This window comes from Dipodomys merriami, unplaced genomic scaffold, assembly GCF_024711535.1.
Source record: "Dipodomys merriami isolate MVZ:Mamm:240054 unplaced genomic scaffold, mDipMer1.0.p SCAF_48, whole genome shotgun sequence".
Lineage (NCBI taxonomy): Eukaryota > Metazoa > Chordata > Mammalia > Rodentia > Heteromyidae > Dipodomys > Dipodomys merriami.
Window position 1 is genome coordinate 3,443,489 of NW_027206046.1, and position 12,548 is coordinate 3,456,036.

General features: G+C 42.4%; 1 protein-coding gene across 3 annotated transcripts in view; it reads right to left on the bottom strand.

Annotated features, from left to right (window-relative positions):
- Positions 1–12,548, bottom strand: part of Znf609 (zinc finger protein 609) — a 165,958-nt gene that overhangs the window by 35,274 nt on the left and 118,136 nt on the right. For all 3 annotated transcript variants that reach the window (XM_069995178.1, XM_069995179.1, XM_069995180.1), the window contains exon 3: positions 10,306–10,531. In XM_069995178.1, the coding sequence (XP_069851279.1) occupies positions 10,306–10,531 (226 nt within the window). The remainder of the gene's footprint in view (positions 1–10,305; positions 10,532–12,548) is intronic.

Consider the following 12,548-nt stretch of genomic DNA (forward strand, 5'->3'; position numbering starts at 1 on the left):
CAAAATTATAAGCCACTAGTTACAAGCATTAAACTTATTGTTGTTTTTGTTTTCTAGTCATGGGCCTGAGTGCTGTCCCTAAGCTCTTTTGCTCAAAAGTAGTGCTCTACTACTTTGAGCCACAGTGCCACTTCTTATTTTCTGGAGATTAATTGGAGGAGTTTCCTGCTTCGGTTGACCTCAGATCTAAGCTTCCTAAATAGCTAGGATTACAGGTGTGAGTCACTGGTATCTGGCTGTTTTTGTTTCTGTTTTGCCTTTTTTTTTTTTTTTTTTTTTAAGTGGGGTCTCACTATGTAGCCCAAGCTTAACCTCAAACTGGAAAATTCTCCTACTTCATGGTCCCAAGTGCTGGAATTACAGGCATGTACCACCACCCCTGGCTTAAGTAAGTTAAAAAAAGAAAAAATTTGCTCCTCAGTTCTATTTGGTACATTTCAGGTGCTCATGTCTGACAACCATTTCAAACAGAGCACATCCATCACAAAAAATTCTAATGGGAAAGTACAGATTTAGCCCAAGACCTTTGTTTGACAAATTCAAAATCTGAAAACAGAAGTTAACTTACTTCCCCAAGACCACACAGCTAGCTAAAGGTACAACGTGTACTAGAACCCAACTCTCCTAATGCTAGTTCAAAGATGTTTGTACCATACACTGATGCCTTGAGAAGCTCTGTACTTCTTTAGAAGTTCTAAGTACTTCCTAACATACCCAGTTGTAGCAATGGATAACCTGAAGTGGACACAGGGTGGCACCAGGCTTCCTAGGTTTACTAGTCCATGTAAATGACATAATCCTTAACAAGGGGAAAAACTGTAGACTTCTTTCTTCCCACCAAATGAGAACTCAGTTTTGGAAGATAGGCCAAAGTTATTTTTCACACTGGTTGACATACAAGGAAGTCACATTCTGGCTTCAGAAACATAAATATAGGTGTTACAGTTCCTTCCTCTTTCCTCTCCTCCTCTCCTCTCCTCTCCTCCTCTTCTCTCCCTCTCCTCTCTCCTTCGTTTTTTTGTCAGTTGCGGAGCTTGAACTCTGGGCCTGGGTGCTGTCCCTCAGCTCTTCATCTCAAGACTAGAGCTTTCCCACTTGAGCCACAGCGCCACTTCCAGCTTTTTCTGCTTATGTGGTGCTGAGGAATCGAACCCAGGGTCTCATGCATGCATGGTAAGCACTCTACCACTGAGCCACCTTCCCAGCCCCTTAAGAGTAATTTCTACACGGGTAGGAGGATTAGTTACAAATGAAATGTCTTTTTCAACAGCAGAACAGCAGCATCCTCTTTAAATAAGGATTTCAAAGGAGTGTAACATATATTCATTGAAAAATGGTAGGTAGCACAGATAAGAGCCAGGACTTACCCACTCTGGCATCCCTTATTCCTGTTGCAGCCACCGAGGGTTCTCCATGCTCATGTTTAAGAAAGTATAACTTTTCTGAAGGTATCTGAAGGTTTCACCCCTGACTTGCATAGTTTTAAAGGGATGGTGGTAGAAGCCATTGCTTAAAAAATAAACAATCAGGCATGGTGGTTCACAGTTGTAATCTTAGCTACTTAGGAGGCAAAGATCAGGAGGACTGTAATTTGAAGCTAGCCCAAGGGCTAGGAAGGTGGCTCAGTGGTAGAGTGCTTGCCTTGCATGCATGAGGCCCTGGGTTCGTATCCTCAGCACCACATTAGCAGGAAAAAAAAAAAAAAAGCTGGAAGTGGTGCTATGGCTCAAGTGATAGCACGCTAGCCTTGAGCTGAAGAGCTGAGGGACAGTACCCAGGCCCAGAGTTCAGGCCCCATGACCAGACCCAAAAATACAAGGAAATAGAAGCTAGCCCAAGCAAAAAGTTCATGAGACTCCATCTCAACTGATAAAAGCTGGGCATATGGCATATAGCTATTGTTCTAGCTATATAGAAAGTATAAATAGAAGGATCAAGCCAGGCGCTGGTGGCTCACGCCTGTAATCCTAGCTACTCAGGAGGCTGAGATCTGAGGATCTCGGTTCAAAGCCAGCCTGGGCAGGAAAGACCGTGAGACTCCTATCTCCAATAAGCCACTAGAAAACTGGAAGTGGCGCTGTAGCTCAATTGGTACAGCGCTTGCCTTGAGCTGAAGAACTGAGGGGCAGCGCCCAAGCCCAGAGTTCAAGCCCCACGACCTACAAAAAAAAAAAAAGGGATCAGACCTAGGCCAGCCTAGGAATAAATGTAAGATCTTATTAAAAAAATAATAAAGTAAAAGCTAAAAAAGAGTGGCTCAGGCTGGGAATGTGGCTCAATGGTAGAATGCATGGCAGGTAGCATGCATGAAGCCCTGGGTTTCATTCCTCAGTACCACATAAACAGAGAAAGCCAGAAGGGGTACTGTGGCTCAAGTGGTAGAGTGCTAGCCTTGAGCAAAATCAGCTCAGAGACACTGCTCAGGCCCTGAGTTCAAGCCCCAGGACTGGCAAAAACAAACAAACAACAACAACAAAAACCTCAGAGTCCTTTTTTTTTTTTTTTTGTAGATCATGGGGCTTGAACTCTGTGGGCCTGAGTGCTGTCCCTCAGTTCTTCAGCTCAAGGTGAGTGCTCTACCACTTAAGCTACAGAGCCACTTCGGTTTTCTGGTGGTTTATTGGAGATAAGAGTTCCACGGACTTTCCTGCCTGGGCTGGCTTGAACTGTGATCCTCAGATCTCAGCCTCCTGAGTAGCTAGGATTACAGGTGTAAGCCACCAGTGCCCGGCTAAACTCAGAGTTTTATACAAACCAGCCAAGTACTCGTGTGACTGAAGCGTTAATTTTATTCTTTTTTTTTTTCCTTACTCAGTTACTTATTTATTGATAGCACTGAGGTTTGAATTCAGGATCTCCCACTTTTTGGGAAACATTCTATCACATAACATGCCGCCAGTCCTTTAGTTACTTTTCAATTAAGATTTTGTGTTTATGCCCATCATTCCACTTAGCTGGAATGATAGGGAAGTCATCATGGCCAGTCTTTAAAGAATAACATGGGGGTGTCCTGAATTTTTTTTGCCTGGCTAATGGTCTTTCCAATGCCTGCCTCCTGAATAACTAGGATTATAAGCATGAGCCACCATGACCAGTTCCCCCCCCCCCCACTGCCCCAAGACTTCTTTTTCCCAAGGCCAACACTCTACCACTTGAGCCACAGCACCACTTCTGTTTTTTTCTGTGTATGTGGTACTGAGGAATCAAACCCAGGGCTTCATGTATTCAAGGCAAGCACTCTACCACTAAGTCACATTCCCAGCCCAAGATGTTTATTTTGTAATGAAATAAGGTCTCATTAATTTTGCTTGGACTGGCTTTGAATTTACTTGCAATCTTCCTGTTTCAGATTCATAGAAATTAGGATTAAAGTCATCTTTGTATATATATATATGATTATTTATACTATTTGTGTGTGTGTGTGTGTGTGTGTGTGTGTGTGAGTGAGTGAGTGAGTGAGAGAGAGAGAGAGAGAGAGAGAGAGAGAGAGAGAGAGAGAGAGAGAGAGAGAGTGTTCTGGAGCTTGAATTCTGGGTACTGAGCTTTTGCACTCAAGGCTAGCACTTTACCACTTAGAGCCATGGTGCCACTTACGGTTTTCTGGTGGTTAAGTGGAGATGAGTCTCACAGACTTTCCAGCCTGGGCTGGCTTTGAACCATGATTCTCGAAATACAGGTCTCATTAATTTTGCTTGGACTGGCTTTGAATTTACTTGCAATCTTCCTGTTTCAGATTCATAGAAATTAGGATTAAAGTCATCTTTGTATATATATATATGATTATTTATACTATTTGTGTGTGTGTGTGTGTGTGTGTGTGTGTGTGTGAGTGAGTGAGTGAGAGAGAGAGAGAGAGAGAGAGAGAGAGAGAGAGAGAGAGAGAGAGAGAGAGAGAGTGTTCTGGAGCTTGAATTCTGGGTACTGAGCTTTTGCACTCAAGGCTAGCACTTTACCACTTAGAGCCATGGTGCCACTTACGGTTTTCTGGTGGTTAAGTGGAGATGAGTCTCACAGACTTTCCAGCCTGGGCTGGCTTTGAACCATGATTCTCAGATCTCAGACTCCTGAGTAGCTAGGATTACAAGTGTGAGCCACCAGTACCTGACATATGCCCTATTTTAAGGCTTCTTATATATTGTCTCTAGGGCCTTGGGTTAAGATTAAAGTTCATAAACCTGGAATAGACTTGGTATTTGCTACTTTGATTTGAAGTGAGAAAGTCAGACAGTCAAATCAGTGTAATCAGATCCTTATAAGCTTCAACAACAACTAAACAAAGAAAACATACTACACTACATTTGGGTATTCTTACTTTTTGTTTGTTTTGAGTTTTTTTGTCTTTTGCTGGTCTTGGGCCTTGAACTATGTGCCTGGGTGCTGTTCTTAAGCTCCTTTTGTTCAAGGCCTCTCTACCACTTGATCTACAACACCACTTCTGGCTTCTTCTGTGATTAATTGGAGATAAGAGTCTCACGGACTTTGCTGCCTAGGCTGGATTTGAACTTCCATCCTCAGATCTCAGCAGGCTGAGAGCCTACTAGAGGCACGAGCCACCAGCACTGGGCTACATTGGGTATTCTTAACAGTCTGAAGGATAGACTGAGTCAAGGAGGAGCTTTGCAGTGCTGGCTGAATTATGAACAGCCTAAAGAGAAGAATCTGCAAAAACATTCAAAATGGGGCTGGGAATGTGGCTTAGTGGTAGAGTGCTTGCCTAGCATGCAGGAAGCCCTGGATTTGTCCTCAGTACCACACAAACAGAGAAAGCCTGAAGTGGTGGTGTGATGCAAATGGTAAAGTGCGAGCCTTGAGCAAAGTGCCCAGGCCTTGAGTTCAAGCCCCAGGACTGGCAAAAAATAAAATTTTTTCAACAAAGGAGGGGGTAACAATGTTCGACAAGAAATGTATCCATTACCTTACTCATGAAACTATAACCCTTAAGTACAGCATCTTTACAATAAAATTAAAATAATAATAATAATAAAAAATCAATGAGGATCTCAGTTCAAAGCCAGCTAGGACAGCAAGTCTGTGAGACTCTTATCTCCAATTAACCACCCGAAAACCAGAAGTGGTGCTGTGGTTCAAATGGTAGAGCACTAGCCTTGGGCTGAAGAGCTCAAGGACAGTGCCCAGGCCCAGAGTTCAAGCTCCATGACTGACAAAGAACAAAGAAAAATCAAAATGTCTCTAGGGTAAAGTCTAACATGAGTGCTAGGAAGAGAAGAGGAAAGAAAACTGTAGAAATGAAAGGCAAAGAAACCAAGAATCACTGCTACTATGACCCCTATAATACTATTCTTACAAGGTGATTCATTTCTACAGGGGCCTTAGCACCGTCCATTCTACCCATAGACCAAGTCTTCATAGCTTCTTTCTAAGCTGGAAGAACTGTTCTATTTGAAGATAGTAGTTTTCTGGCCCAAAAATAAAAGCAAAAAAATAAAAAGGAACTCAAAAAAGAAAAAAAAAAAAGTCAGATACAGACAGAGCACAAAGGCCTAGAATTTTTTCCCCCAAAGCATCTCTATGTAGTTCTTATTAACTTGAGGACTGACTTAGTACTCTCTAGATCTTATAATCTTTAGGGAATCATTTTTACAGGAATTCTTCTGTGACTTGAAAAGGAAAGTGAACCAACCATGATCACAATCAGACCTTTGCCAACTGAAAATTGAGGTAAGACTCTCTGGGATGGCCAGAAAGCAAAGGGAAGTAGAGTATATCATTGCAGAACAGTTCTTTTACCCTTGTGATGAGAAGAAAAAAGGGTGAAGAACTAAACCTTGAAATATAATACCATAAGTGGGAGAAAATGTAGTATTAAAAATAGAACTACAAGCCGGACGCCGGTGACTCACGCCTGTAATTCTAGCTCCTCAGGAGGCTGAGATCTGAGGATCGTGGTTCAAAGCCAGCCCCAGGCAGGAAACTCTGTGAGACTCTTATATCCAATAAACCACCAGAAAACTGGAAGTGGTGCTGTGGCTCAAGTGCTAGTAGAGCACTAGCCTTGAGCTGAAGAGCTGAGGGACAGCGCCCAGGCCCAGAGTTCAAGCCCTGCAACCAAAACAAAAACAAAAACAAAAACAAAAATAGAAGGTTTGGCACCAGTAGCTTACTCCTGCAATCCTAGCTACTGAGGAGGATGAGATTTGAGGACTGAGGTTTGATGCCAGCCTGGGCAAGAAAGGCTGTGAGACCTTATTGCCAATGAACCACCAGGAAACCAGAAGTGGCACTGTGGCTGAAAGTGGTAGAACACTAGCCTTGAGCAAAAGAGCTCAGGGTACAGTGAGCAGGCTCAGAGTACAAGCCCTATGACTGACAAGGAAAAAAAAAGCTAGGTGATGGTGGCTCATGTCTGTAATCCTAGCTACTCAGGAGGCTGAGATTTGAGGCTTGAGGTTCAAAGCCAGTCCATACAGGAAAGGCCATGAGACTCTGATCTCCAATTAACCACCAGAAAACTGAAAGTGGTGCTGTAGCTCAAAGTGGTAGAGCATTAGCCTTGCTAGCCTTAAGCAGAAGAGCTCAAGGACAGTGCCCAGGCCCTGAGTTCCAGCCCTACAACGGACAAAAAACAACAAAACCCCTACAAATCTTATAGACTTAGAAAAATGAAACCAGTCTTAAACTTATGGGATTTATTCTGAATGTGAGAGAAGTTCAGAAATTATTTTGACATGATTACTAAATTGAAGCATTATAATTATAATATCTGCTAAATATTTTAGCATAGATCCAGAAATAACAGTGATATGGATGCACTCATTTATTCACTCAAAAACTAATTCTTTTTGAGACAGGATCTACAAAGCCCATGGTGGCCTGGAGTTCATTTTGTTGTTGTTGTTGGTCGTGGGGCTTGAACTCTGGGCTTGGGGGCTGTCCCTTAGCTCTTCAGCTCAAGGCTAGCACTCTACCACTTGAGCCACCGCACCACTTCCTGTTTTCTAGTGGTTTATTGGAGATAAAGAGTCTCACGGGCTTTCCTGCTCAGGCTGGCTTGGAATTGTGATCCTCAGATCTCAGCCTCTTGAGTAGCTAGGATTACAGGCATGAGCCACTGGCACCTGGCTGGAGTTCATTTTATAGTCTAGCTTGGCCTCAAGCTTTCCCATTTTCCTGCCCAAGTGCCAGAATTCCAGGTGTGTGCCATGCCCAATTTAGTTTTCATTTTCTTTTTTGAGTCAAATATTTTTGAAAGCATATTACAGGTGCTAAGTGTTGGTGACAAAATAGAGACTCTAACTAGATGCCAATGGCCCATGCCTGTAATTCTAGCTACTCAGGAGGCTCAAATCTGGGGATCATGAATCAAAGCCAGCCCAAGAAGAAAAGTTCAGGAGACTCTTATCTCCAATTACCTACCCCACCCCTCGCCCCCTGTCAAAAAAAGGGCAGGAAGTGGTAGAGTGGCAGCCTTGAATGAAAAAGGGACAGTTAGGCACCAATGGCTCCTATCTGTAATGGTAGCTACTCAGGAGGCTGAGATCTGAGGATCATGGTTTGAAGCCAATCTGGGCAGCAAAGCCTGTGAGACTCTTATCTCTAATAAACTACCAAAAAAGCCAAAGTGGAGCTGTGGTTCCGGTGGTAGAGTGCTAGCCTTGAGAAAAAGTGGCTCAAGGCCAGCACCCAGGCCATCAGTTTAAGCCCAAGACCAGCATCAAACAAAACAAAACAAAACACAACAAAACAAAACAAAAAAACAGCTAAGAGACAGAGACCAGGTTCCTCAGTCCTAATACTGGCACAACACAAAAACAACAAGTCACTGAGCTCATAAGATTTTCTAGCTGGGCACTGGTAGCTCACGCCTGCAATCCTAGCTACTCAGGAGACTAAGATCTGAGGATCCCAGTTCAAAGCCAGCCTGTGCAGGAAAGTCTGTGAGACTTATCTCCAATAAACCACTCAGAAAACCGGAAGTGGTGCTGTGGCTTAATCAGTAGAGCATTAGCCTTGGTTGAAGAGCTTAGGGACAGCCAGGCCAAGAGTTGAAACCCCACATCTGGCAGAAAAAAAAAAAAAAAAAAGATTTTCTAAAATAGTGGAAAAGCCTATAATCTTAGCAGGGAAATAGAGGGGTGAAAATAGGAGGGCAAAGAATGGAGGAAAAAAAGGAAAATAGAGAAAAGGAAACAAAAGCAGGAAGGCAGGAAGACAAGGAAGGAAGGAATAGAAGGAGAGAGGAGAGGGGAAGAAAGAGTATATTAAGGATATATTAAGAGTACCTAAAGCCGGGGCCAAGTGGCACACACCTATAATCTTAGCTACTCAGAAGGCTGAGATATTAGGATTGAGGTTTGAAGCCAGCCTGGGCAGGAAAATTCCTGAGAGTCTTATCTCTAATGAATCAGCAAAAAGTAGCAAGTGGAGATGTGGCTCCAGTGGTAGAGTGCTAGCCTTGAGCAAAAAAGCTAAGGAAGAGCACTTAGGCCCTGACTTTAAGCTCTAGTACTAGTGCACACACGAATACATGCATGCATGTGCACACACACACACAGACAGGAATGTGGTAATTGGTTGATAATGACAACTAAATCATAAATTTGCCCTTCAGAGTAAAAAGAAAAGAAAAACCTGTCCTATCCCAATGGCAGGGAGGAAATTAATTGATATATTCAATATACTTAGGCAAGAGGTCCTGAAGGTTGCTTAATGGTACATAGATGGTCTCTTTTCTTTTTTTCATTATGGTCTCAGGCACACAGTAAACTTCATCAGCAATATTTTTTAAACTAACTTTTTTTTATTTTTTAATTAATTAATTAATTTTTTGTTGGTTATGGGGCTTGAACTCTGTGCCTGGGCACTGTCCCTGAGCTCTTCAGCTCAAGGCAAGCGCTCTACCACTTGAGTCACAGCACTACTTTCATCAGCAACATTCTTTTTTTTTTGTTGTTGGCTGTGGGGCCTGAATTCTGACCTGGGTGCTGTCCCTGAGCTCTTTAGCTCAAGGCTAGCGCTCTACCACTTGAGCCACAGCACCACTTCCAGCCTTTTCTGCTTGTGTGGTGCTGAGGAATCCAACCCAGGGCCTTATGCATGCAAGGCAAGCACTCTACCATTGAGCTACTTTCCCAGCCCCTCATCAGCAATATTCTTTTTTTTTTTTTTTATCAGCAATATTCTTGAAAGCTGAAGATTTACTATATTCCTAATAATGATATAGCTAAGAATACAGAATGCTTTATCTAGAACACATTAGCACCCACTGCACAGAAGACTTGGAATATCGAACAACAAAATATTCAAGTGAACAGAATTCTGGTAGAATAACTAGAATAAAATGCCTACTTTTTCTATTTTTTTTTCTGTTTTTCTTTCTTTCTTTTTTTATTTTGTAGTATAGGGATTTGAAATCATGGCCTTGCACTTCTTTTTTTTTTTTTTTTTGCCAGTCATGGGGCCTGAGCTCTGGGCCTGGGCACTCTACCACTTGAGCCACAGCACCACTTCTGGCTTTTTCTGCTTATGTGGTGCTGAGGAATGGAACCCAGGGCCTCATGCATGCAAGGCAAGCACTCTACCACTGAGCCACCTTCCCAGCCCCAGGCCTTGCACTTCCTAAGTAGGTGCTTTTAGTATTGAGCCACTAGCCCTAAAATGTCTGAATTTCTGACTACTTAGGTCTGTGATAATCAGAGTAATTAGCTGTGCTCTTCTGGGCCTCTAAACTCCTCAGAGTGAGAATGCTTTGAAAATCTGGCTACTGATACAAAAACATGATGGCACTGAGACCCAGCTTCTCCACATATATTTTGATGAAGACTTGGACTCTTTATTAAAAGAATACGTTGGAGAATCCTGCTGCTACCAGATGTTACCAAGAAAGCTGAACTACTTGGTTAAATACCTTTGCACTTTTATTCTACATCTGTTTACTTTTTATCAACTTTCCAAACAGAAGAAATCTGTTGGGCAGCAGCAACCTACAGCAAGTCAACTGTTTAGTTAATGGAAGACTGAAAACAGGACTATGTAAACAATTCCCTGTTGACCTGGCTTATAAAGTCTGTGCCAAGTGACAGATGTATGAAGTGGTGTAGGTGGCTGGCAACCAGTGGAAGGAAGGAGTTGGCCATGCTTCTAGGTGTACAACATTGGCATTGGCACTCTTTAGGAGAGGGAGATTCTGCTAAGGAGTTTGCTGCTATCCTCTGTGTGTGCACTGCTAGCAAGATGTGGACCTAAGACTTCGTACAAATATCTGGCAGTGGTTATAACAGTAAGCCCCTACTGGCTCTTCTTCAAGAGCAGGTTGTGATGGGATGGGAAAGCATGTATAGCACTTACCATCTTCTGTTTCCTGCCACACGATGCCTTCGAGGTTGACGCTGGTTCCAGGTTCACAGGGGCCCAAGCACTCAGGCTCTGTGGCTAGAGCCACATCACATGTGTTGACCCCAACTGATCGGGTTCGAACCATGATCTGCTCACAGGGGGATGAGATGTCATTATTGACTACTGGCACCAAAAGGTGCAAGGGTAGCACCGCTGGTGTGGAGACAGGGGACTCCATCTGTGGAGGAAGAGAAAGTAGTAGCTGAGCAATAGGATCATTTAGAGGAGACATCTAAATATTTAAAATACTAAATATACTAGAAAACAGTTAATCTAGTCCTATATCCTTTGCTATCAGAGTGCAGTAGAGATATATGTCCTCCTCTTTAAGTTCCAGCTCATGATACCACTACAAATGTAGAGGTTTAGATGAGAGCACCCTATGCTAAGAGAAGTTCTATTCCTACTAGGAATTTTTCCTCATAAAACCTGCTTGGCTAGAAGTGGTTTTGGTCTTTTGTTTTTCAGACTCTATTTTTTTGGGGGGTGGGGTGGGGTGGGGTTTGTCTCAGGGCCTGGGCGCTGTCCCTGAGCTCTTTTGCTCAAAGCTAATGCTTTACCACTTTGAGACATAGCTTTATTTCTGATCTCCTGTAATTGGAGATAAGAACCTCAAGGACTTTCCTGCCTGGGCTGGCTTTGAACCAGATCTTCAGATCTCAGCCTTCTGAGTAGCTAGGATTACAGGCATGAGCCGCTGGCATCTGGCTCTATTTTTTCTTGTCTCATTAAAATTCTCTAGTATAAGAGAATCAGGGCCAATTTTGATTATATTAAAGCATCTAACTAAGACAAGACCCAGCTTCTGAGGTATTTTTCTGTAACCATTATTGCTTCTTACCAATCTAGTATGTATATGTATATATATGTATATGTATGTATGTGTGTGTGTGTGTGTGTGTGTGTGTGTGTGTGTGTGTGTGTGTGTGTGTGTTGTGTATGTGTGTGTATGTATATATTTTGGTGCTGGTCCTGGGGCCTGAGCTCGAAGCTCCACCTCCAACTTTTTCGTGGTTAACTGGAGGTAAGTGTCTCACAGACTTTCTGCTCAGGCTGGCTTTGAACCATAATCCTCAGATCTCTGCTTCCTCAGTAGCTAGGATTATAGGCATGAGCCACCAACACCCAGTAACGATCAGTATATTAACTGTATTATATAAATACACGTGGAGACAAAGGAATATTCAGATTTAGCAATGCCATGATTTCTAATAATCTTAGGAGCTTTAATACAACTTTAGCTAGAAGGAAATGTACTCCGGAGAGCTGGGAGCAATGCAAATCTGATGGGAATTTTTTGACCCTCAGAGATTATAACAGTGGGTAGTTAATGACAATGGCATTTTGGAGTAGGACTCTAACTTCAGATTTATGTCAGAAGGTGCTATTACTACCCAAGAGTCAATCCACAGCAATCTGAAGATATAACTAACAGTATACACACAGATAAAAACAGTTAAAACACCAGAGATAACACAGAAGATACACAGAAGTTGTAATGGGTAGTAGTATCTCTCTCTCTTTTTTCCTCTCTCTCATGTATCAAAGTGGCACTCAATACATACATAAACTTATTTCCTTTGAAGATTAAGTATGAAACCAATTAGTAAACATAGACAACAATGGTCAAGGATTAGGACTCCTCCTTATGAAAGATTTGTAGTCAGGATAAATATAGCTCTTCAACAGTCATTCAGAGAGAGTTGCACATATATCTACAACCCAAACTTCTGGACAGTTCTGCAATAGAGTTCTGGTTCTGAATTTACTACATAACTATCACTCTACTGGTAATCCACCACTTTTCTTTCCCGAATATATGTACCTCCCTAGCCTCAAAAACTAGTCTAGAAATTTTCTGAATACTGCCTCCATTCTTGGCAGTTGGCTCTGAGTTTTTGGCCTATAATGTAATCAACATTGCAGATTAACAATGTGAGACCACAGTCTGCTCATACACTGACTCTGATTAACTCTGGTCTCTAAATAGTTGCTGTAACATTATTCTTATTGCTTATGCGCATGCATGCACACATGTACACACACGTACAAGCACACATGCACGCGCACACACACACACACACACACACACACACACACACACACCTTACTCTACCTTTTTTTCTACCTTTTTTTATACAATGAAATAGAAGTAGGAGACTATATAAAACTTCTGCCAAAGTCATGTTTTGCTT